Consider the following 21,203-nt stretch of genomic DNA (forward strand, 5'->3'; position numbering starts at 1 on the left):
GTATATCTATCTAGTACTGTAAGCGCAAAGGATCAACTTGTTGCGTTTCTCTAATGTTTTCAAGCTATTTAGATCGACACAATGTGTATCAGTGCTGCCCTCTTGTGGCCACATTGTGTAATTACAGTTGCGCGCCGCTACAAAAAATACTTTTGTGTCAACAAAGTTAGACACAAAAGTCAAAATCGTGAAAATAAACGCACCATAGACAGAGGTGTAGTTTCGCATTTTGACCAGCTGAGGGCAGTATATGCCAGTTGTAATACTGCATGAATCAGTTTCCGCTTTGCGTCAGCTCTCTACTTCCTTTCACACCGGCACTTCGTCGGGGATTTGCACCGTTTGAGGACCGGTTGGATTAAAAGGGCCAACAGGGTGTCACATAATTCACGGTAAGATTACAGTTCAATATGTACAGGCGTATGAAAAACCACCGTTTTCAGTGTTGTTTGAAGTTAAATATTAGCGAGTCCTGAGTACGTGTTTGTGACCTGCCACCTAAGTTAGCTTAGCATGCTAGCGCGGCCACCTGGCAAGATGGCTAACGTTAGCCACCGTTAGCTAGCTAAATGAGTCAAAGAGCTCAGGGGAAAACAAATCCTCTATCCAGAAGACAGCTCAGATCTCCTTCTTTGATTTAATAGTATGTGTTGGTTCCGGTAATTCAGTTTTACGCCCCAGTCGAGATCAGCTCCTTCTGTTAGCATGTGACCCTAAGTTACAAGTGAAGGCACCACAAAGATAATGTTAGCTAACGTTAGCCAGTGGTGCCAGATGTCAGCTGGTGCTGCTGATCGATTAAAGACGCTGTTACAAACGTACAAATATAACAATGGCTTAGTAGTAATCGAGCGACCGCCAAGCTTATTAAAGAACAGACGTAGCTAACGCCAATAAGTGTATTCTCGTAAATCTTAAATGTAACTGTTGAGTGTGATCATGAAGATGTGGTGTCACTTCTGCTAAGTAGGTTTACATTTAAAAAAAAAAAAAAACACTACTAAGAATTAAAAGGGAAGCTTTACGTCCATTAAGAGTCGACCTGTGTGTTAGTCTTAGTGGCGAGACACTACAGGTGAATAGGGTACACTTTTAAAATAATAGATATCACCATGAAACTTACCCAGTTGATTGAAATTTGTATGTTTAATTTTGCAAATAAGGCATTATCTCATTAACATATGATAAAGCCAGGTACAAAATTCTTTTTTTCATTTTGTTTACACACAAGATGGAAAAAAAAATTACAGAGGGATTTCAGGATATCTGCTTTCATTACCTAGGAAATCAAAATATACTGTCCATAGCCTTAAAAATCGATTTTCGCCATATTGTTTTGATTAAAATGTCACTTAAATCAGGCCAGGAATGATTTATTAACAAATCTCTCTGTAAATATCTTCAGAATACTTCTACGTGTATAACTTGAAAGTTTGGTGTACATAGGTGCTACATAGGCTTTAAAAAATGTAATGATGCTGATAAACGACTAAATGAAATGAACCAGTAAAAATGAATCAGCAGCTTAAACTATGAACTATTATGTTAGTTGCAGCCTGAGGTCCCAGTTTCATAAGTTGTCATATTTTCTGTTGAGTTGTACTTGTTCCAGCTTGTTTTTGGATGTCCAGGGGTCAATGATGACTAGCCCACTGCGCAAGCTGATCAGTGCCTATTTATTTCAGTGCATTGCTGGAGAAATCAGTGCTGCTCACTGCCTGAGACCCTCTGCATGTTTAGACCATTGCACTGTGCACTTTTTTTTATTTATCTGGACATAATTTTAGGTGAGTCACAGAAGGGTCTTTTTCTCTCTGACTTCAGGTCATGGCAAAGTTCAACGCCCCTGTGATCCAGGACAATCCGTCGGGATGGGGTCCCTGTGCGGTCCCAGAGAAGTTTAAAGACATGCCCTACCAGCCTTTCAGCAAAGGAGACCGCCTGGGAAAGGTTTGTTTTTTTTCTCACTTTTAATAATGAATACGTTTTCTACTGAAGGAACCACATTGTCTTGAGTTTTCCTCACGTTGTTTGTTCTCTCGTCAGGTTGCTGACTGGACTGGAGCGACTTATCAAGACAAGAGATACACAAGTAAGACAGACAGCTGTCCACACAGATGAACCGCCCAAAATAGTATTTAGCATCTTTTCCCTAAAATGTATGTGTGGTAATACAGATGGCAACACGGATGGATTTAAATGTCTGGACTAGGGATGGGGGATCGTTAATTTGTTATTGACATTGATACCATTTTCGAGACGGCTTAAAGATCTGAGTCTTTATCGCTACCATTATCGATGCTTTTCTATTATTTGGTGGAAAAGAGGTGACACATTTTTTTTATCTTAACAGAACTATTATTGCTTTTATTATTGTAAAAACTGTGAATCTGTGACTATTTGTTTTTGATTTAAATGACATGACTCGTCTCTCGAGACATAACGTTATATGATCCACTAGCCTTGATAGCAGTATCGATACGCACGGACCTTAATGATTTTCGGGTTTTGAGAAATTTGGAACCGGGTCCTTATTAGAACCGGGTCTCGAGACCGGGACTCTCTAATTGGACATACGTCTAATTAAAAGTTTTTAAACGGCAAATGGAAACACACACACACACACACACACACACACACACACACACACACACACATATATATATATATATATATATATATATATATATATATATATATATATATATATATATATATATATATATATATACACTTACCACCACTGTTTGTGGAAGTGTTGAAGTCTTTAAAACAATATTAGTAATTATTAAATATTTTTAAGTTGTAATTTCTTATGAAATTCTGTATTTAATTTTGTCTCCAGATAAGTATTCCTCTCAGTTCGGAGGAGGTAGTCAGTATGCCTACTTTCACGAGGAGGACGAGACGAGCTTCCAGCTGGTGGACACAGCCAAGACGCAGAAGACGGCCTACCAGAGGAACCGCATGAGGTTTGCTCAGGTACAGCAGACCACACACACACACACACACACACGCTGAGTGTCACCCTGTTTATTTAAAACGCAAGTGTTGTGTATTGTATTTGAAGTAGTCCCATAAAATGTCTGTTTGTTTCAACAGAGGAATCTGCGCAGGGATAAAGACCGTAGGAACCTGACTCAGTTCAACATGCAGACGCTCCCTAAGAGCGCGAAGCAAAAGGAGAGGTGAGACGTGCTGCTTTTTAGCCGACGTTCTGCCAAATGTTTCTTGTTTTGGATCCCAGTGTGAGGTCACATCTGCGCGTTGTGTGTTGACCGCTGATCGTGCTGTAAAGACGTCACTTTAACCTTAACTTTTGGTCTGTTCAGGGATCGTATGCGCCTGCAGAAGAAGTTCCAGAAGCAGTTTGGGGTCCGTCAGAAGTGGGACCAGAAATCCCAGGTATTGATCGGTTATTCGGTTTTTATTACTGGATTAGAGCTGCAACTAGTAGTCGTCAATAACGATTCATCGTTTTCAAGCTGTTGGCCAGACAAATAAGACTGGGAAATAATAATGGACATTTTTCACTATTTTCTGACATTTTATAAACGGTTAATTAATTATTAGTAAAATAAAGCAAAGATTGTTCAATAATGTTTGGAGTGATGTTTTCAAAAGTATGAAAACTTTGTATTCTTGTAGCAGGATAATTCTTCTGCTGAGGGATTTTGGTAGCATGGGTGTTAACATTTGTTTTTCCTTTACAACCCTCTTTCTTTCTATACAACTCTTCCTCTACACAACTCTTCTCTTCCTCTACACAACTCTTCTCTCCCTCCATACACCCCTTCTCTCCCTCTATACAACTCTTCTCTCTTTCTATACACCCCTTCTCTCCCTCTATACAACTCTTCTCTCCCTCTATACACCCCTTCTCTCCCTCTATACACCCCTTTTCTTTCTCCATGTCCATGTACTTCAAGGCCCAGCTGAAACCCAGAGACTCCTCGGTTGAGGTTAGGAGTGACTGGGAGGTGAAGGAGGAGATGGACTTCCCCAGACTGATGAAGATGAGATACATGGAGGTAGCTGACCCCTCTGACATGTAAGTGGAACTCGCCTGCTCTTCTCTGCCCCAGTCATTTATCTTTATAAATACTGAAGGTGATGAACTCTCGCTTCCTGCAGCGAGTGCTGCGGTGCTTTGGAGCACTACGATAAGGCTTTTGACCGGATCACCACCCGCAATGAGAAGCAGCTGAAAAGCATCAAGAGGATCTTCCACACCGTCACTACCACTGACGACCCCGTCATCCGCAAGGTACACAGACTTCAACATCGTGAGCTGCTCCAGGAAACGCAACATCAGTCAGAACTTTGTTCTTTTACAACAACATGTATTTATTTTTTGTGTTCTTTTTCCAGCTGGCTAAGACTCAGGGTAATGTGTTTGCCACTGACGCCATCTTGGCCACCTTGATGTGCTGCACACGCTCAGTCAACTCCTGGGACATCATCGTGCAGCGAGTGGGCAACAAGCTGTTCTTTGACAAGAGAGACAACTCTGACTTTGGTGAGGCTTTGAGAGACACTGACACCCGACTGGTTATTTTAGATTGGTCTTAATTTACTCTTTTTACTCCACTACATTTGTCTGACAGCTTCAGTTGCTTTTCAGTTTTTCATGCCCTTCCTGTCCAGTGAAAACCACGTATTATCTCCAGATGTGTTGATGTTGAATGTTTGTGATAAACTGAAGGATGAAGTGTCCCTTTGTGTGTTGAGAAAATTCTCCTATTTTTAAGCTAAATAAAGTCTTTAAAAAGCCTCTTGGATCAGCGGGAAAATGCATCGTCACAAAGCTGGAAACAGGACTGTTTTTCTGACACCATGAACAGTTGACTTTTTAGAGATACGTGGTTCTCGCAGGACAGCCACGCTACAAACATATAATGATCTCATAGAATATGATGCACTGCTGTAGATAAAACTTGTTGTATTGCTGTAACATTATGTAACCGCTCCTGCCAGATTTGCTCACCGTGAGCGAGACCGCCAACGAGCCGCCGCAGGATGAGGGCAACTCCTTCAACTCTCCTCGTAACCTGGCGATGGAGGCCACATACATCAACCACAACTTCAGCCAGCAGTGTTTACGCATGGTGAGAGCGCCCACAGTTTAAACCCCTTACCTAGCTGTTTCCGGTCTTTGTGCTAAGCTAATCTAAGCTAACCGGCTGCTGGCTTTGTCAGGCGGACATATATGAGAGTGGTCTCAATTTTCTCATTCAGCTCTCCACCGGAAAGCATATAAACATTACCCAAAATGTCAAACTTGTGTCAAAAGCTCTAACCAGCGCCTCCAGTAATACATGGTTTGCCTGTAGTTGCACGTTACACATTAGATATTTTCCTTTTGACTATTTTATAAAGATATGTCATGCTTTTCTTTTCTTCAGGGTGGAGAGCGCTACAAGTTTCCTGCTCCCAACCCATTTGTGGAGGAGGATACGGACAAGAGTGAGGTGGCATCTGTAGCCTACAGGTAGGCACTAAACTCTGCTGGTTAGTTTACTGCCTTTAAAATCAAACATCGGTAGGCCTGTACAAAGTGTAAAGTACTTAGGAACGACTTGTGTGTGGAATATTATTATATTTTTGAATCCTATGAGCACAAGATAAATAAGTCTGCTAACATACACTATCATATATTAGTGTCATTAGATGTAAAAACTGCTCCCTCACAGGCTGACGGCTAGTGTTTGTTCTTTAGGTACCGTCACTGGAAGCTCGGGGAAGACATTGATCTGATAGTCCGCTGTGAGCACGATGGAGTGATGACCGGCGCCAACGGAGAAGTGTCTTTCATTAACGTCAAGACCCTCAACGAGTGGGACTCCAGGGTAAGAGGCAGCGTGAGGTGTTTCAGTAGTGGCTGATGTTCATCCTTAGTGAGCATTTAATGTTCATCATATTAACAGACCTAGAAAACATGTTTAATTTGTTCAAGTGTTCATTTAGTTCTTGCAGTCATGTATTAAAGTGCTCATATTATGCTTTTTGGCTTTTTCCCTTTCCTTTATTACCAGTCAAAAGTTTGGGGTCACTTAGAAATTTTCATTCCACTCCATTACAGACAGAATACCAGCTGAGATCAGTTGCATTGTTTTTTTAACCAGGGCAGCAGTTTTCAGATTACATTATGTGTTTACATAATTGCAAAAGGGTTCTCCAATGTTTTCTCAGTTAGCCTTTTAAAATGATATCAGATTAGTAAACAGAGTGTGCCTTTGGAACATTGGATGAATGGTTGCTGATGATGGGCAATGTAGATATTGCATTAAAGATCAGCCACTTCTTTCTACAGCAGTCGAGAACCCTTTTGCAATTATGTAAGCACATAATGTAATCTGAAAAGTGCTGCCCTGATTAAAAAAAAAACAATGCAACTGATCTCAGCTGGTATTCTGTCTATAATGGAGTGGAATGGAAATTTCTAAGTCACCCCAAACTTTTGACCGGTAGTGTATCTTTTTTTGTGCATGTTATAGGTTTACAAAGTGAAAAAGCCCAAAGTCCACCCAAAGGCACTTACCATCTCCAACAGAAAACACTGTTCACAAACTGCTCCAAACAGCTCTATTGTAGTCCAGCCTTTACTTCCGTGACGAATGTGATCACTTTGTAACACGTTGTAATGCTCGCCTAGCTGCTAGCGTGGCATTCCCTCATACTCTGCTTCTGACTGGCTAGTAGTCCTTACCTAGGTACTGCGCATGTGTGACTCACAACAAAGATGGAATTGAAGTGTGATGCCTCACTCTGTAGCTAAAACAGAGAGCTCAACACACAGGGTGAAAAGAGGAGCTGCAGCAATGTGCAGTATGACAAAAATATGGCGTTTTTTTTGAAAAATTAAACCATGTAAACCTATTTTGGTATAACCTCTAAATACAATAATGAACCTGAAAATGAGCATAATATGAGCACTTTAAATATGTATGTGGACTGAACTTAACATACAAGTAATTTTGAGATCACAGAAGTGTCTATTTTTAAAGCGAAATATCCAGTGGTCCATCATCTTGTCAGTTCTGTTTGTTTTCACAAGTAGGAGTCATGATCTCAGCAAAAAGAGAGTCAGAGTAAACTCAGTCTATATCCACAACGTTCCAGGATTGCTCCGGTGCCGCCGGCAATTCCGCCGGATTTTACTCTTTTTAGCCGGATGTCCGGTACCTTCCGCTTTCTTTGTGTTGGCATTCTAAACACCGGTGGATTTATGAGGACTATGGTTAACTGCTCCTCAGATCTCTGCAGGGTAAATCCAGACAGCTAGCTAGACTATCTGTCCAATCTGAGTTTTCTGTTGCACGACTGAAACAACCTTTGAACGTACACACGTTCCACCAAAACAAGTTCCTTCCCGAGGCCATTTTGCAGAGGTACCGTAGCATGGCACCGCCTAAGACGATTATGATTGGTTTAAAGAAATGCAAATAAACCACAGCACGTTTTTCTCCCATCCCAGAATGCTGTGTGGACTAGCCAGACCCTCCTCCAAAGCGCCTATGGAGGAAGGTCTGGCAGGGCGCGACTAGAGTAAACTTAACATAGTAGCAGACAGTAAATTACTTTGGGAGCAAAAGGCCATAATTGCCAGGATGTCCAGACTGTTCTGGTGTTATCACTATGGGAAGACTGAAGCTGAATTGAAGTTCTTCTAAAGCCCAGTTCAGAGCAAAGATTTGCAACGAGACTAAACCGTTTTAGGGAAAAGTTGCAGCGGTCTGATCTGGCCGGTCTCTGCTCGACTCATGCCAGCTGATTTTTAGCGTCTGTGACTCAGCTTGTCAAGTGGCAGAGGCTGGTTTTAGAACGTAAGGGACATCACCTGTTTCAACAGCCAATAGATTAGTCAGCTTTTAAAATCAGCTACAAACTAAAGAAATACAATTATCCATTTTATTTCTATGTTCTACAAACTGTCAACTGGTCGAAATGGCAGAGTTTTAGACAGAGCCTCAACGACCACTAAAGTTATATGGTCAAGCGAGAGAGAGAGTGACTGAAGAGAGGGAGCAGGCCAAAGCTGTGAATCCGAGAAATAAAATGTTGTTTTCGCCGATTCATCACTACAAATGGAACTGTAGCAAGCATCTCACTATCACTAACGTTATCCACATTCATATTTAGACGAAACAAGCGATATATCCATCTACAATAAAGTCGGAAGTTGGAATGGAAGTACAAAGAGTTGTTGCTATGGAGAGGATACCCCGTCTCGTCGCATTGGTGTAAACTGGCAGCTTTCAGAACATTGCAGGCCGGCTTGTTGCGAGTTTCAACTCGTCTCGTTGTGAATCTTGGGTCTGAACTGGGCTTTAGAGTCGCAGTCCCAAAAAGATATTTAGGATAATTAAAAACCATATTTTTTGTTAAGTTTATTAAAAATGCCTTCTTTTTTTAAAATGTCCAAAAACTAAAACGCATTTGTCGCTCTGTGGTATCACCAGCATTGTAACGGGGTGGACTGGCGTCAGAAGCTGGACTCTCAGAGAGGAGCCGTCCTTGCCACTGAGCTGAAGAACAACAGCTACAAACTGGCCCGCTGGACCTGCTGCGCCATGTTGGCTGGATCCGAGTACCTCAAACTGGGGTAAGGAACAAACACGTCATTCTGTCAGGGTGTAGATATGCAAGAATACAGGAGATGTAGCGATAGAGGCCAGATCATAATCTTAGCATTTAGCTTTAGTCAGTATGTTGTAGCTTGTACCGTAATGTCATTGAGAATATACAAGCAGGTGAGACTCTCACTTTTCCCGTTGAGTTTTATTCCATTGTTTTATTGTCCTGTGCACAACAATTACAGAGAAGCAGTGGTTTGCAATGACAATCTTAGGCTCAGGCTTCCTCTAACAACGCTGAAACACTGTGTTGCCTAGACTGATGTAAACGAACTTCTTTCATGTTTTGCTCTTATCAAATCAGCAAACACACCGACTGAAACAAACCCTGTATATCTGTGCTTTGCCTCCGTTTGCTCTGCTGGCTTCTGGTTGGATGGCCATGGTACAAACTAATAAGTCTGTCAAGTGAATAAAGCACAAACACATTGTGCCTGTTGTAGGGAAGGATTCAGTTACCTGTATGGAGACGCTAAACACAAATTGTAACAGAGCTGTAGTTTGTTCAAGCCTGGACTGACTGTAGTCGTTGCATCACTGTGTGTTCTTCAGGTATGTGTCTCGGTATCACGCAAAGGACTCCGCTCGTCACGTCATCCTGGGAACCCAGCAGTTCAAACCCAACGAGTTCGCCAGCCAGATCAACCTGAGCATGGAGAACGCCTGGGGAATCCTCCGCTGCGTCATCGATATCTGCCGCAAGCTGGACGAGGGCAAGTACCTCATCCTCAAGGACCCCAACAAGGTGAGCCGTCAGTTATTAGTCATGCTTTGTGCTACAAGGATGCATACAAGCTTTCTGGTTTGAGGGTAGTTGTGAATTGTTGAGCTGATTGGTCGACATTCTGTATTTTATTTTGTCAACAGCAAGTGATTCGGGTCTACAGCCTGCCTGATGGGACCTTCAGTTCTGATGAAGAGGAGGAGGAAGAGGAAGACGAAGAGGACGAGGAGGAAGAAGGTAAGATTCAGTTGTAATCACTACTTTTAGCTCACATGTACACTGATAGTTTGAGCATTGGCAGCAGGCTGTTGGTTTATTTATTCACCGGTTACAGTGCACATGAATCAACATTTCCGATCCCACCTTAATGTAAACGTGCCAGAGTTAGCTAATGAGCTCATTTTCATCTGTGCTCCCTGGGCAGGTTATTACGAATGGCCTAATGTTACCAATTCTACAATACAACACAATATGATACAATACACTAATACAGGGATCTTCAACAGGGGGTCCGGGACCCCTGGTGGGTCCTCAGTCAATGCAGGAGGGGTCCCAAAATTATTGTTAATTTAAGTTTATTCAAAAATTATCAGTAAACACGAATCCAACATATTATTAGCAAATATAAATCCCCACTGATGATCGGCTTACTATAGGTAGTCACTAAGGTAGCCATTCACAGATGCAGTTAATCCTAAGGATTCACTGTGCTACATGTATGTTTACATTAAAACATGATTTATAAAATCATGCCAACAAATATTTGACTATTTTAAAATCTTAGTATTCTATGCAACAAAAAAAGCTATGTATAAAGGCTTTAGACCGCCCACACGTTATTGTAGGCCCAGTTTAATATGCAACTTATACACTATACACTAATATGTAGTAGGGGGTCCCTGTTCCATCTCTCTTTCAGTTAAGGGGTCCTTGGCTTAAAAAAACATTGAAGAACCCTGCACTAATACATTTCAGAAGTAGTAGATGAATGTAAAAACAATGAGGTAAAGGCAGTGCCAGGTATTAGGTAGTGTGATTATTCATTCATTGCAAGTTTGCTTTGTTTTAAGCTATCTCTTAAGTTTAAAGGTTAGGTACTTGGTGCTCTCTCTTAATTCAATGGGGAGACTTTTCCAGTAGTGGGTGGCTCGGGCCGAGAAGACTGTTTGCCCAAACTTGCTAGGTCTGTATTGTACCACAGTCCCCTCGGGTAGTAGCCCTGTCATTACTATGCTATACTATTACTGCGTCATGAACTGACTCAGTACGGGAGGTCCAAGCCCATAAGATGAGGCAAGCATCTGCAAAATGTTTAAAAAGATCCAAATTAAATAAATTGTACTTTTGTATTATATTGGCCTTTTAGTCAAGTGTTTTAGTGTCTGTCTAGAAAGGAACTCAGTTGGTTTCAGAGTTGTCATGCTCGCTTGTGACCAGCTTGTAAAACAGTATGTTGTGTGGGAGAAGATCCTAGCATGCATGAAGAGACTGGCTGCTTCTGTTGCTAGGTATGGTCTTATATGCTTAAGGTTAGCCAGGTTGAGTTTGATGCTACTGGCCATCTTTTCAACATGCTTTTTAAATGACAGATTTTAATCTAGAATGATTCCAAGGTATATTTAAAATCAGGCACCACCTTGAGCTTTTGTAATTTTGTTCTGGTACCACTGAACATGTTATTTATTTTAAAGCTTTCTCATCCATCAATTGCATAAAACTATTATTCAATCATATATCGACCTACATCATGAAAATCATGTTATTACAATGTGCACAAAATATGTATTTTTAGTCTAAAATTCATGTAGATAATAGCTGGTTACATTAGCCGCCTTGACTTATGGCAGTCCCATAAACTGACTTAAATAGTTACACTATATGCACATCTGTCACAGTTTACAGGGCTCGATGGTGTTTTTTGCCTCCAACGGCACTTTCCAGGCAGCTAACCCTAAACATAACCATTGCCGCACTGCCTGGGAGGAGACGTCGCTGGCAAAAAACACCAAAGACAGTTTACAGAACGGTCATGACTCCAGGTGGCTAGCTGGCTCAGGCTATATAATAGTGAATGGGGCTGGGGAAAACGTCACGTTTTGTACAAGGAAGAATTCTAATCATAATCATCAGCCCTAAGCTTGAATTTTTAGTTTTTTTGGCTATATCGTCCAGCGATAATTCACTTTCACCAAACGTAAAGTAAAATACCCTGCATCCTTGGTGACTCCTTTGTTCCCAGAAGCTGCTTAACTCTATCAGGATAAGTTGTCCGAGTAAATCCCTGAACCACATCCAATCTGGAACACAGCAGGTATCTGATAACCTGGTTAACTTGGTTTACTGATAGAAAACTGTTTTTTTTTTTCTCATTCTAGATGAAGAGAACTGAAGTGTGGAGACTGCTCCAGTGACCAAAGCAAGCCTTCACCATAAGTAAAGAAAGACAATTTAACTCCTTTTGACATTCAATAATTCAATAAAGATGAGAGATTGGCCAGCTGTGTGTTGACTCTTTTTCACCGTTTACACATGAACAGCTACTGTAGATTGTTGGAAGTGCAAGACCGACCGTGTCAATGCATTTTAGGGATCTTACAGGATTAAAAACATGTAAACAGCTTAAGGTTGGTGTGGCTACCCTGCTTACTCCCAGATGAACTTCAGAGACATATCACCGAGTCTCTCCTGCAGGAGTTGATCCACTCTTTGACTCTGAGCGGGGGTAAAGGTGTTCTTCCAGTCACCGATCTTACCTGTAATTTAAAAAAGAAAAAGAATGCCAGACCTGATATCTGTTTACGTGTTTCTGCACACAAGCTGCAGTTGTGCTGCGTTACCTTTGCGCATATAGTCTTTCTTCACCTTATCTTGTGGCAGAAACTTGTAGTTGGCTTTGGAATCTTTCTTCATGTTCTTAAATGTAGCTTTTTCCACAACCTGCTCAATGGCTGCTTCACTCAGGTTTTTCCCCAAGAAGGTGCAGATCTTAGTTACTGCTGCCTTGAGGTCCTAAAAGAGGAACAGAAACCCAACAGAAGCGTTTAAAACACTTATTTGGTAGTATTAAATGGATTATTATTAAATGCCACAGAGAAAATTGCATCTTACTAAAATCATGTCCTCATAGGTGAGGAAGAGGATGTTGTATTGGTCTCTCTTTGAATGCCACTCCCTGATGTGATCAAACCAGGATGATGCTCCAACTGTATGATTGATTGATTGATTGATTGATACATTATTTATCCCAGGGGGGGGGGGGGATGTGCATGTCATAGCAGCAGCACACAAACCAACTACACAGTACAATGAATAGTGCAACAGTAGGTATGTCATAAAAAAAATAGTATATACAGTGGGGAGAACAAGTATTTGATACACTGCAGATTTTGCAGGTTTTCCCACTTACAAAGCATGTAGAAGTCTGTAATTTTTATCATAGATACTCTTCAACTGTGAGTGACGGAATCTAAAACAAAAATCCAGAAAATCACATTGTATGATTTTTAAGTCACCCAGCCACAACCCATCTTCAATGCTCTTACTGAGGGAAGGAGGTTGTTGGCCAAGATCTCACGATACATGGCCCCATCCATCCTCCCCTCAATATGGTACAGTCGTCCTGTCCCCTTTGCAGAAAAGCATCCCCAAAGAATGATGTTTCCACCTCCATGCTTCACGGTTGGGATGGTGTTCTTGGGGTTGTACTCATCCTTCTTCTTTCTCCAAACACGGCGAGTGGAGTTAAGACCAAAAAGCTCTATTTTTGTCTCATCAGACCACATGACCATCTCCCATTCCTCCTCTGGATCATCCATCTGGATGTCATTGGCAAACTTCAGACGGGCCTGGACATGTGCTGGCTTGAGCAGGAGGACCTTGCGTGCGCTGCAGGATTTTAATCCATGACAGCATAGTGTGTTACTAATGGTTTTCTTTGAGACTGTGGTCCCAGCTCTCTTCAGGTCATTGACCAGGTCCTGCCATGTAGTTCTGGGCTGATCCCTCACCTTCCTCATTATCATTGATCATGAGGAAGAGATCTACGAGGTGAGATCTTGCATGGAGCCCCAGACCAAGGGAGATTGACCGTCAACTTGAACTTCTTCCATTTCCTAATAATTGTGCCAATAGTTGTTGCCTTCTCACCAAGCTGCTTGCCTATTGTCCTGTAGCCTATCCCAGCCTTGTGCAGGTCTACAATTTTATCCCTGATGTCCTTACACAGCTCTCTGGTCTTGGCCATTGTGGAGAGGTTGGAGTCTGTTTGATTGAGTGTGTGGACAGGTGTCTTTTATACAGGTAACGAGTTCAAACAGGTGCAGTTAATACAGGTAATGAGTGGAGAACAGGAGGGCTTCTTAAAGAAAAACTAACAGGTCTGTGAGAGCCGGAATTCTTACTGGTTGGTAGGTGATCAAATACTTATGCAATAAAATGCAAATTAATTATTTAAAAATCATTCAATGTGATTTTCTGGATTTTTGTTTTAGATTCTGTCTCTCACAGCTGAAGCGTACCTATGATAAGAATTACAGACCTCTACATGCTTTGTAAGTAGGAAAACCTGCAAAATCCGCAGTGTATCAAATACTTGTTCTCCCCACTGTACATAGTATAAAATGTATATTATTGTAAATAGTCATTTAAAAAATATTTAGATTTCCAACTGTTCTCAATATTAAATTATTGATTAAAAAAATAATCCCTAATCCACAATACAGACTTTTTAACAGAAGTTATTTCCAGTCTTTCTGTCAGTTGTTGATGATCAGATGGTTATCATTTAAAATGTTCTGGGACTGTATCTGGTCATCTTCCAGACAATGGAGTGGAGGTACCTTACCGTTGCCTGTCAGATACTGCTCAAAGAAGTCCTCGAAGCTCTTGGGAGTCTCCAGGTCACCACAGTTTCTGCTGAAGTGGTAATAGGAGACAATGTTGTCCTTTGGATTCCGCATCACGTAGATAATCTGATAAAAAAAAACAAATAACCAGCCCGGAGTTGAAACCAATACACACATTCTGCCAAACTTATATAATTCATGATTGAATGATACCTTACGTTATGGATTAGGCATCGTTGTCGTAATAACGATCGTAATTATTGCTACCCATTTTAGATTGGCATTATCATCTTTAATGAAAGACAAATGTTTAAGTTTTTGTAATATTGACCGATCTTAAAAAAAAGAAAAAAAGAAAGATGTTCACTTTGTAAGTCATTTGTTTGAGAAAGTACAAGTTTGAACTAATTTCATAATTTTTACAATTACAGCTGAAACCATTGGTTGATTTATAGAAAAGTTAATCAACAAAAAATGTCAATATGTTTTTAAAATCACTGCAGAGTTTTGAGACAATGTAATGCAATTAGGAATCAATGAGGTGCAAAGTAATATACACAGATATGGAATTAATAGTAAAGGGTAGGTATTAATACCAGCAGTATGAACCCATACTGAATACAAAATACTAACCTTTGCCTTCTTGTCCTTTAGTCCTGGAGGCATGAGAGCCGGGGTGAGGTGAGAGGTGAAAAGCCGTGGAGAGGGTCGTACGGCGTAATCTCCTCGACCCTCCCTGTACTCCAGCCACGGCATATGCTCCAAGTTGTTTGCATATTCATACAGACCCCCGTCTAACTCACAGATGGAGATGATGATCTGTTGAGTCCATATAGTACCTGTGTGGGGGACATATGTTAAGTTATGAGACATCATGTATGATCAGTAGGGCTGGGTACTGACCAAATTGCCTCCAAAGTATTGAGTATTGAAAAAATGCCTCGTCATTCAATGCCTAAGGAGTAAATCTCAGAGTCAGTGAGCCAATAAGCATGCAGCATGCTTCCACCAAGATCTAATATTGTTTGTGATTGGCTGTCTAACATTACACGTCATAGAGGCGCGCAGGAAAAACTCAATGTCACACAGAGACGGGCTCACGTAGTAGGAGCTGAAAAATAAAAAAAAGATTTGTCCCGTTATGTGTTGTAGTTTCTTTTCTTTCTTTTTTTTATTGATATCGAAAAAAAAGTATCGTTTAGGAACCGGTATCAAAGTCATGGTATTGGTATTGAAAAAAATGTTTACGATACCCAGCAATAATGATCAGTAAATCTGTTCCCAGCTATGGACAAAACCTTTAATGCAAATAATGTGATGCAGAAAACCTTGTCTCACTCACCTGACTTTGGATAAGTGACGAGGAATACGTCACTATCTCGAATTTCAAAGCTCTGGAGTGAATCAATGTGCTCTGGAGTTGTGTAGCCAACAGCAAAGTTGTAGTTTTTATATCTGCAGAGATAGCCTGTGATCTGCTCCATGTTACTTCTGACCCAAACAGAACAATGAACTAAATGTTAGAGAACAGAAGAGGGCAGAAAAAACTCACAGGTGCAGCTGGAACATGGGCGATTTTAGACCCTTTGTAGGGGGGCTCAAGCTCCCCTAAATTTCATCTCAGCCCCCCTAAAAATAACAATTTTATTTTTATTTTTTTTATAAATTTTGGTGCTTCAAGTGTCAGTTTTTGAACTTGTCTGTTGGTGACAGAGGACAAATTATTACAGGTTCAAAAGGCTTTAACAGGTTTAAAATCCTGTGTCGCTGTAGCCAATGCTATGCACCTGTAACCCAGTCAAGGAAAGGGTTAACAGAAACATAGTGTTGGCCAATCGGAGGTGGTTGTGCCAGACTCCCGCCTTTGGCTGAGTCTCTATCTAATCTGTCAGAGGGAGAGCAGGAGACGGATGTGAAGTTTAACGTTGGTAGTCCCCAGAGAAGAAGTTGGTAATTTCATGGCGCCCAAATTGAAACGTAAGCAACTAAATTTGCTGATTGTTAGAACATTGTGTCAAATTGGTCGTTATTACTGTGACTTATAGTAAGTGTCAGGGTTAGTTAAAAACATTATCTGACATTGTTGAGTAGCTAGCTCAGAGATTATCGGCTAATGAAATTACTGATTTAGCAGGGGGGGTTAACACTTTTGCAAGGCACTGTATCTGTGTCACATTCTCATTAGGGGCTGAGCCCCCCTAAAGGTCTGATCCTAGAATCGCCCCTGAGCTGGACTCTGGGCTTTGATGCATGTTATTGGCTGTTGACTCCATAGGCCTATGAAATACTGCCTGCTGGGTACACTCTGCCACCAACAGAAAGCCTGAGATATACTGTAACAGTGTGGATGATTTCATGTTTAAAAACCCTCTGGAGTCTGAATATACTGAGCATGTTCTATTTATAGTAGCATAGCTTTATTTATATATCATGTATGCAAGACTATGCCTGTAAACAATTTTTTTTTAAACTTGTAATTCTTCATATTTTCAGTGAGTTACAGGAATACATGCCTTTAATGAAAACAAGCACATACATGAGTTGGCATTAAATCATGTGAATAGACTATAATATGGTTTTCTGCTGTTTTTGTGTGTACACGAGGAGACAATATTTTTACAACCATTAACTGTTCTAGAATAATATTTTGAGTGATTACAATTAAAGATTTGTACTTCTACAGGCACCTGTGTCACTGTATCTGTACTTTGGGCTCCTGGTAGCTTTACACTTCATTGACACAATGGTAAATCAGACTTACAGCTAAGGAGTAAGGGTTAAAAAGCACCATGCATGTGGGGTAAGGAAAAGTTTAAAAAGGTGCAAAAGAAAGAAATGAATTCATAGAAAGTCTGCAAAAAAGTAAACAAAACGAATTTGGACTCCAGAGGGTTAACTAATTGAACTCTTGTGGGGGGGAGGGGGACATATCAGACACATAGTTATTCCACGCAGATGATTGTATGCGTCTTAAATATCATATGTCTGGAGGGGATTTTTATAGTTGGACAAATGGACATGTTTGACTTTTGTGGCTGTTTACTCAATCTACTTGATACCTCGATGCAGCGGCTTTTTAAGGCGGAAAAATGGTGGGGGGCAACAACGACTCGGGACATGTGCAAACCCAGAATTTAACAGTTGTTAAATAGTGTAATTCTGGTTTTGTGCCATTTCCCACACATATATGATCCGACAGTGTAAGCTACATACCTGTTCTCCTCAGTTTGCTGTTATATATCCTGCTCAATCCCCCGTGTGAGTGCGCTGTGAGTGTGTGTAGCTGTTTGTCCACTTCTACCGCGTTGTCCGCTGGCTTTCATGTTTGGTAATCCTCTCAGAAAGATGCTTGAGATCCTGAAAGTCTGATCGTACAAGTACCATCCCCACCAAGTTTAAACACACACGGGAAGCACACAAAAAAAACGCCTTCTCTAACAATCGTCGCAGTCTTATGTTTGTGGGTAGCCTGTAACGCAACTAAAACAAGTTTCTTTGCGCTAAATGACACCCTGTTCTCTGCCCCCGCAGCCTGGAAGCACTTGCAGACAGATTTGCTGCTAGATAGGATGATCCCAATTAGGGCATTTAAAATGTAGTAAATGGTTTGGAGGATAATTCAATTGGAATTTCTAATTGCTGTCTTAGCTAGATCCGTCTCTTCCTGTCTGTCTTCATAGGCATATGATCTGTGTGTTGATAGTGTATTCCTATGTTTTAAATGTCTTTAATAAATGCGGGGGACATTCTAAAACGCTTAATATGAAAAAGCTTAACGTGGTTTAATGTACCTAAACAACGATCAGTCATCACCAAATTTCTTATGGCCATATCTCGTCATGAACACTTAAGCTTGTCAAAAAAAAACTAAACCGAAATCCAACGATTATAGAAGTTATCTCACATTAACGTTTTCTGCTTCATTAGAGCCTATTGTAAGGAAAAAGCTTAACGTGGTTTAATGTACCTAAACAGCGATCAATTATCACCAAAGTTCTCTCTCATATTGCTCCTCATAACCACTGAAAACTGTCAAAAAAATCTAACTCAAAGTCCTATTTTTAAGGACGTTATCTGACATTAAGTGTTTCTACTTCATTAGAGCCTATTGTAAGGAAAAAGCTTAACGTGGTTTAATGTAGGCCTACCTAAACAACGATCAATCATCACCAACTTTCTCTCTCATATTGCTCCTCATAAGCACTGAAAACTGTCAAAAAATCTAACCCAAAGTCACCGTGGTAAAGTTGGTTTTATATTGGACATTGGATATTGGACATTGGATATTGGACATATTCGGATATACGAAAACTCTATTATGCGCATTGACCTTTTGACCTATTCATGTCAAACCACTTTTGGTGAACTCAGCTAACTCCCCTACACATAACACAAAGCTTCCTTTCTCAAAAAACCCGTCCTTTAATTTTATAGAATTTTTATTAGACAATAATTGCGCAAATTGCGCACAAACAAATGTGTGTAGGTAACTATGAAAACACCAACTTTGACATACCTCAACCAAAATAAATGCTACCAACACGAAACTTTAGATCCTAGTTTGCCATGACCCTCTGGGGGTCCCCCACACATTTTCTGAAGATCAGCCATTAAGGGGCGCTGTAGCCAACGTAGACCATTTTCGGCCCTTCTACTCAATCAATGTTAATGGGATATTTGCAACGGCAACTTACCGCAGACCTTGCAGCTCACACATGTCGATATTTACTGACGTTTGCCTCCTCACCGTTACGCTTTGGGTCCCACTTTCGCGCACTCCCCGGGTTGTCGGGGGCTACTCACGACCGTGTCATAACTGCTTGCAGTTCTCGTTATTTATTGTTTTTCACATAGTGTACATTGAAACAATTCTTCTGGAACATGTACCATTCCGGTTGCTGGAGTGCAGAGATCTTGGAACCATCTTCTGCATGAGTCAAATTGGGTCTACAAAGATAAAATAAAATAATAAAAACAATAAAAAAATATTTAAAAAAATCAAAGGATGTTTTTTTGAGAAAGGAAGCTTTGTGCAATGTGTAGGGGCGTTAGCTGAGTTCACCAAAAGTGGTTTGACATGAATAGGTCAAAATGACAAGCCACATAATAGAGTTTTCGAACGTGTCGAATAGCCAATGTCCAATATAAAACTAACTTTACCATGGTGACTTTTGGTTAGATTTTTTGACAGTTTTCAGTGCTTGTGAGGAGCAATATGAGAGAGAATTTTGGTGACAATTGATCGCTGTTTAGGTACATTAAACCACGTTAAGCTTTTCCCTTACAATATCCCTTAATGAAGCAGAAACGCTTAATGTCAGATAACGTCCATAACAATAAGACTTTGGGTTAGATTTTTTTGACAGTTTTCAGTGGTTATGATGGGCAATATGAGAGAGATTTTGGTGATGATTGATCGTTGTTTAGGTACATTAAATCATGTTAAGCTTTTTCCTTACAATAGGCTCTAATGAAGCAGAAAACGTTAATGTGAGATAACTTCTATAATCGTTGGAGTTCGGTTTAGTTTTTTTGACAAGCTTAAGTGTTCATGACAAGATATGGCCATGAGAAATTTGGTGATGACTGATCGTTGTTTAGGTACATTAAACCACGTTAAGCTTTTTCACGTTAAGCGTTTTAGAATGTCCCATATGCGTGTATGAAACACTGAATTGCTGCTGCTGTGTGCTGTCTTGGCCAGGGCTTCCTTGAAAAATCTCAACAGGATTTACCTGGTTATTTAAAGTTTTTTTTAAACTAAAAAGTTATTTTCTCCTGGAGAACTACACTATTTATTTGTACAGGAGGTTTGGTTTGTATCCCGTGGCTGGTGTGCACCGAGGTGTTTCATCTTTTCATTTAAAGGCAGACTTTTAGATGTATGGAGCCCCCTGGTGTCAATGTGTGCTTTAGAACAGTGATCTTCAACAGTCCGGGGGGCACAACATTATTGTTTAATACTTTTTTGAAAGTCCCCCCCCCCACCAAATGAAAATATGTCTGAAAATATGAACATGAATCCAACATTTTATTAGCAAAGATAAATCGGCCTATTCCTCAAAACGACCTCAACAACATTGATACGGTAACTGGCCTGTAGCCACTAAGCATATGGATTCACTGTGTGTTTGACATTAAATCATGATGATATATCAATATGTAAATAATTTTAATAGCTTAGTATTGTAGGCTATGTGTATCGGCTTTTGGTCACCCTACACGTTATTATAGACCTAGTTTATTATGCAACTCAGTTTTATACAATATATAGTAAGGAGGTCCCTGCTCGTCTCTCTTTCAGGTTAGGGGTCCTTAGCCTAAAAAACGTTGAAGACCCCAGCTTTAGGAGATAATCCACATCGTTCATGGTGACCGCAGATTACTTTCGTCTTTAAAAGGAATACCACCGTCTGCCAGCTGATTGCAACCGGCCAACGGCTTTGGGCATGCGCAGTGTTTTCCCACACTTGAAATTACGAACCAAGCGAAATATAAACACCCTTTTTAAAACTATTATCAGCCACTGAACTTAAATGGTAGAATAATGCATCTTGTATGGCATGCATTAATCCAGAATTATATTAATTTCTAAATTACTCAGTAGGCTTATTATTACTAGATCCACTTTTTTCTGCTGGCTCATGGCCTTACCACTGTGCACACCTGAGTTTGCTTTTACCACCTCTTACCACTGTTGTATATTTACCTGGAGAGGCACGAGGCAAAACTAACATAGATGGTAGCTGCCTTAGGTCCTGACTCACAACAATCCTGCAAACTTGCAGACATTTGTGTTTTAAACTGATTAAAGTGGATGTTTGTTCTCTACTTAGTTAAAGCATCTATATTGACATAGCTATTTGTAGTAACCAGTTTTTTCTATGTACATAACGATGACAGCCTTGCAGTTGTTGCAGCTGAATCTGCAGAAAAATCTATTATTTTCAGTGCCGAAGTGGGCCGGTATTCACTGGTACGCAGTACCGGCACTTCTAC

The 21,203-nt window shown here is 40.5% G+C and overlaps 2 protein-coding genes across 4 annotated transcripts; one reads left to right on the top strand and one right to left on the bottom strand.

Moving 5' to 3' along the window:
• The first annotated feature begins 283 nt into the window (after nt 1–283).
• On the top strand, nt 284–11,855 carry eif3d (eukaryotic translation initiation factor 3, subunit D). 2 transcript variants are annotated; one of them, XM_078269086.1, is made up of 16 exons: nt 284–392; nt 1,825–1,950; nt 2,047–2,092; nt 2,846–2,982; nt 3,103–3,188; nt 3,333–3,405; nt 3,930–4,051; nt 4,135–4,267; nt 4,372–4,519; nt 4,978–5,108; nt 5,406–5,491; nt 5,720–5,849; nt 8,463–8,605; nt 9,189–9,381; nt 9,504–9,597; nt 11,736–11,855. In XM_078269086.1, exons 2-16 carry the CDS (start codon nt 1,828–1,830, stop codon nt 11,747–11,749), a joined length of 1,659 nt encoding a protein of 552 aa, XP_078125212.1. In that variant the 5' UTR covers nt 284–392; nt 1,825–1,827; the 3' UTR covers nt 11,750–11,855. The 2 variants fall into 2 exon arrangements, with proteins under 2 accessions (XP_078125212.1, XP_078125213.1); XM_078269087.1 differs by having other exon boundaries at nt 3,936–4,051.
• A 94-nt stretch (nt 11,856–11,949) lies between these two features.
• sult3st1 (sulfotransferase family 3, cytosolic sulfotransferase 1) lies at nt 11,950–17,762 on the bottom strand. 2 transcript variants are annotated; one of them, XM_078269089.1, is made up of 7 exons: nt 17,418–17,762; nt 15,547–15,695; nt 14,838–15,043; nt 14,204–14,330; nt 12,469–12,563; nt 12,223–12,369; nt 11,950–12,113 (listed from the first exon to the last, which is right to left on the bottom strand). In XM_078269089.1, the coding sequence occupies exons 2-7, from the start codon at nt 15,686–15,688 to the stop codon at nt 12,021–12,023; spliced, it is 810 nt and encodes a 269-aa protein (XP_078125215.1). In that variant the 5' UTR covers nt 15,689–15,695; nt 17,418–17,762; the 3' UTR covers nt 11,950–12,020. The 2 variants fall into 2 exon arrangements, with proteins under 2 accessions (XP_078125215.1, XP_078125214.1); XM_078269088.1 differs by having other exon boundaries at nt 12,198–12,369.
• Nucleotides 17,763–21,203: the final 3,441 nt, after the last annotated feature.

This window comes from Sander vitreus, chromosome 15 (assembly GCF_031162955.1).
Source record: "Sander vitreus isolate 19-12246 chromosome 15, sanVit1, whole genome shotgun sequence".
Taxonomy (NCBI): Eukaryota; Metazoa; Chordata; class Actinopteri; order Perciformes; family Percidae; genus Sander; species Sander vitreus.

Bases quoted from the DNA above. Each gene is read 5' to 3' on its own strand.
- eif3d (XM_078269086.1), top strand. From the start codon at position 1,828: ATGGCAAAGTTCAACGCCCCTGTGATCCAGGACAATCCGTCGGGATGG. The intron at 4,268-4,371 runs GTACACAGACTT...TTCTTTTTCCAG, and splicing joins ACGACCCCGTCATCCGCAAG to CTGGCTAAGACTCAGGGTAA. The intron at 8,606-9,188 runs GTAAGGAACAAA...TGTGTTCTTCAG, and splicing joins TCCGAGTACCTCAAACTGGG to GTATGTGTCTCGGTATCACG.
- sult3st1 (XM_078269088.1), bottom strand. From the start codon at position 15,688: ATGGAGCAGATCACAGGCTATCTCTGCAGATATAAAAACTACAACTTT. The intron at 15,044-15,546 runs GTGAGTGAGACA...TCCCCCACACAG, and splicing joins CGTCACTTATCCAAAGTCAG to GTACTATATGGACTCAACAG. The intron at 12,564-14,203 runs GTAAGGTACCTC...TCAATCATACAG, and splicing joins GCAGTATCTGACAGGCAACG to TTGGAGCATCATCCTGGTTT.